This window comes from Sinocyclocheilus grahami, unplaced genomic scaffold (genome assembly GCF_001515645.1).
Source record: "Sinocyclocheilus grahami isolate Dianchi unplaced genomic scaffold, SAMN03320097.WGS_v1.1 scaffold517.1, whole genome shotgun sequence".
NCBI classification, from domain to species: domain Eukaryota; kingdom Metazoa; phylum Chordata; class Actinopteri; order Cypriniformes; family Cyprinidae; genus Sinocyclocheilus; species Sinocyclocheilus grahami.
Window position 1 is genome coordinate 384,947 of NW_015505696.1, and position 4,169 is coordinate 389,115.

The following is a 4,169-nucleotide window of genomic DNA, read 5'->3' on the forward strand; positions in this document are numbered from 1 at the left end:
CTTGATCCTATCCCCACTCACCTCCTTCAGCATTTCTTCTTCAGTTATACCTGTGCTCAATTACATTATCAACACTTCTCTTCTCACTGGTACATTTCCCACAGCATTTAAGCAAGCTCGGGTAACCCCACTGCTTAAGAAATCCTCTCTAAATTCAGTACTTTATGAAAACTACACACCGGTATCCCTTCTTCCATTTATTGCAAAGGCACTTGAGCAAGTTGTATTCAACCAACTCTCTATGTTTCTTGCACAGAACAACCTCCTGGACAACAAGCAATCTGGCTTCAAAAGCGGCCACTCAACGGAGACTGCCCTGCTCTCAGTTACTGAAGCCCTGAGGTTGGCAAGAGCAGCTTCCAAATCCTCAGTACTCATCTTGTTGGATCTGTCTGCTGCTTTTGACACAGTTAACCACCAGATCCTCCTGTCCACCCTCATAAAGTTGAGCATCTCAGGAACCGCACTCCAGTGGTTCAAGTCTAACCTCTCAGGTAGGCCTTTCAGGGTGTCTTGGAGGGGTGAGATTTCCAAGTCACAACTTCTTGCTACTGGGGTTCCTCAGGGCTCAGTGCTTGGACCACTTCTCTTCTCCATCTACATGTCATCATTAGGATCTGTCATTCAGAAGCATGGCTTTTCCTATCACTGCTATGCTGATGACACTCAACTCTACTTCTCATTCCAACTAGATGATCCGACAGTAGCTGTTCGCATTGCAGCCTGTCTGACAGACATTTCTGGCTGGATGAAGGACCATCATCTTCAACACAAACTTGCTAAGACAGAACTGCTCGTGGTCTCAACCTAGCACTTCATCATAACTTCTCTATACAGTTAGGTTCATCAAAATTTAAAAATAAATAAATAAATATATAAACACCATGCTATGTGCTAGACTAACTGAGACTTGTGACTTGTGAACAAACAAAAACACAAACTCAGTTCAGCGTTTGGATCTGGATTTTCCAAAACTTGATGCACATTTAGAGATCAGGGCGTCTGATGGCTGATATAAAGACAAATAAAACTTATGAAATACAATTTCATCATAAGACAAACATGAAATTGCCCAAATTATTTTAACACCTTGTGCCACACACACACACACGTTTAACCCTTTAAAGACTAACATATGAAATAAAAGTCAGACAAAAATCAAAATTTAAACAAAGAAGCTTGCACAAGTGTTTTTTGTTGAGTATCATATTTGATCCATCAGGCTTTTATGGCTCATATATTATAATATAGTAACCATATGGAAGAAAAAACACCTTTTTATTCAGAGGCCCAAACTGAGCAAAAAATAGCCTATGCAATTTGGTGCCAATATTTTTATGGACAAAAAGATGAAATTCTGACCATTTGTAATTTAAATCATGTGATCTTTATAACAGTACAGCAGATACTTACATAAAATTATATCAGTCGTCACTCTATATCTCCAATAGTATTAGTAAGATAAGATTTAAAACTTTGTTTGATGATCAAAACATATAACGCAACGCAATGCAATGATGATTGAAAGACGAACAAATAAACGTTCCTCAAAAGCCTGATGATCATATTTGATAATCATGATTTTTCTAAAAAAGAATCAAGCAAACCTAAGTTGCTTGAGTCCAGTAAGTGTTCATCTTGAAATACTAATAAAAGTTATTCTTAAGTTTACTTGATAAAAAAGCTATAAAGATTTGACAGCAAAAAGACACATGAAGCACAAGCTGAAAGTGGACATTTGTACAATTATACTAAAAGAGCTTTGACGTGATAATTAACTCTAAACTATAAATCAGACGACAGAATGTGTGAAACAGGGTTAACAACAAAGTTTGTTCATGTTGATAATTTAGAGGCCTTTGTGTATCAAATATGAAACAGAAGGCTTCATAGGGAGAAAAAGTGCACTATCATTTCTCAAACATACAGAGGAGATTCTCCTGCTATGATGATCCACGATGAGCACCTACCCAGAGTGACAGATGATGATGATGATGATGAAGTCCTGTAAAACCTGGAACCCGCCACCTTTCAGCTGCCATCGAGGAGTAAAAACCTCCTTCATCCTATAGCTGAGTTAACCACTAACTATCTGGACTTATCATCCACATCCACAGATAATTTTACTTATATTCAAGCCCTTATGCTGTGTCTCTCTGTTATGGCTGAGTGCAAAACGAACAAAGAAGGTGATGCTGGTGATTTTGAGAGAGACCCAGTACATTCAACAGCTCTCTCTCTCTCTCTCTCTCTCTCTCTCTCACACACATCTACACACACACACACACACATCTACACGTATCACACGCACGTCGTCTGAAAATCACACACACACACTGTGACCCGACTGCACACACAGCAATTAAAACTACTATTCCAACATTAAACCAGCTAAACATGAAAACAACACACACACACACACACACAGCATGAAAGGCGTGCCAGCAGTTTGTAACAGGCTCAGCCATTCTTTTCATCTGCTATTGTGTGCGTTTAAAGGGGTCATGAACTGCCTTTTTTTTTATTATTTTGTACTGTTCTGATGTCCGGACCCGACTGCACACACAGCAATTAAAACTACTATTCCAACATTAAACCAGCTAAACATGAAAACAACACACACACACACACACACAGCATGAAAGGCGTGCCAGCAGTTTGTAACAGGCTCAGCCATTCTTTTCATCTGCTATTGTGTGCGTTTAAAGGGGTCATGAACTGCCTTTTTTTTATTATTTTGTACTGTTCTGATGTCCGCTTATAATGTTATCAAGATTTTTACATCAAAAAACATCATAATTCAGAAATAATAGGCTATTTTCTGTCCTGTTTTGACGCCCTCATCAGAACGCTCTGTTTGAATAGGTGTGGCGGATCGTCAACTCAGAAGTAAATGCTATGATTGGCTAACATCCTTCATAGATGGACATTGCTGTGTTTTAGATTAAAAAAGCATAAATACTCAGTACATATCAAATTATCTGTAATAACAGACAAAGCAATAGTGAGCACGTAATAAAAGCAGTTACTCTCACTTGTGTGGTGCAACATTACTGTCGGATCCAATATAGTCGCACATCATCGTCTTTTAGTTTCAATCTTTATGAAAATCCTGCGTTGAATTGTGCCTTGTTTGCAAACAAATCTGCAGAAATGAAGTGAAAAAAGGACCAAGTTCTTACTGCCGTGATCTGGAACTTCATTAAAAATAGTTCATCCACTCTTTCCTAATGTTGGGATCAGAAGGAAGGCGATGCAAAGACTGTGTTTTTCCACCGCTTGGCACTGAACAGCATCTTGTTGTCTTCGGAGCATCTTCATCGTTTGGTTTCTGCATAAACCAGCGCTGGCCTCTCTCGTTATTTACACTACATGCATGAGTCGGTGGGCGGGGCTAAAGAGGCAGTGATGTAGAGTCGGTGGGTGGGGCTAAAGAGGCAGTGATGTAGAATCGGTGTGCGGGGCCAAAGAGGCAGTGATGTAGAATCGGTGGGTTCTTACTGCCGTGATCTGGAACTTCATTAAAAATAGTTCATCCACTCTTTCCTAATGTTGGGATCAGAAGGAAGGCGATGCAAAGACTGTGTTTTTCCACCGCTTGGCACTGAACAGCATCTTGTTGTCTTCGGAGCATCTTCATCGTTTGGTTTCTGCATAAACCAGCGCTGGCCTCTCTCGTTATTTACACTACATGCATGAGTCGGTGGGCGGGGCTAAAGAGGCAGTGATGTAGAATCGGTGGGCGGGGCTAAAGAGGCAGTGATGTAGAATCGGTGGGCGGGGCTAAAGAGGCAGTGATGTAGAATCGGTGGGCGGGGCTAAAGAGGCAGTGATGTAGAATCGGTGGGCGGGGCTAAAGAGGCAGTGATGTAGAATCGGTGGGCGGGGCTAAAGAGGCAGTGATGTAGAATCGGTGGGCGGGGCTAAAGAGGCAGTGATGTAGAATCGGTGGGCGGGGCTAAACAGGCAGTGATGTAGAATCGGTGTGCGGGGCTAAACAGGCAGTGATGTAGAATCGGTGGGCGGGGCCAAAGAGGCAGTGGTGTAGAATCGGTGTGCGGGGCCAAAGAGGCAGTGGTGTAGAATCGGTGTGTGGGGCTAAAGAGGCAGTGATGTAGAATCGGTGTGCGGGGCTAAACAGGCAGTGATGTAGAATCGGTGGGCGGGGC

General features: G+C 41.8%; 1 protein-coding gene across 2 annotated transcripts in view; it reads right to left on the bottom strand.

Moving 5' to 3' along the window:
• LOC107554876 (phosphatidate phosphatase LPIN2-like) overlaps positions 1–4,169 on the bottom strand; it is a 25,574-nt gene that overhangs the window by 18,251 nt on the left and 3,154 nt on the right. The window contains exon 1 of one of the 2 annotated variants that reach the window (XM_016237511.1): positions 1,971–2,057. The exons of the other annotated variant lie outside the window; for it this stretch is intronic. Within the exon in view, the coding sequence (XP_016092997.1) occupies positions 1,971–2,042 (72 nt within the window). The 5' untranslated portion in view covers positions 2,043–2,057. Of the gene's footprint in view, positions 1–1,970; positions 2,058–4,169 lie in introns of those variants that run through there. 2 annotated transcript variants of the gene reach the window in all.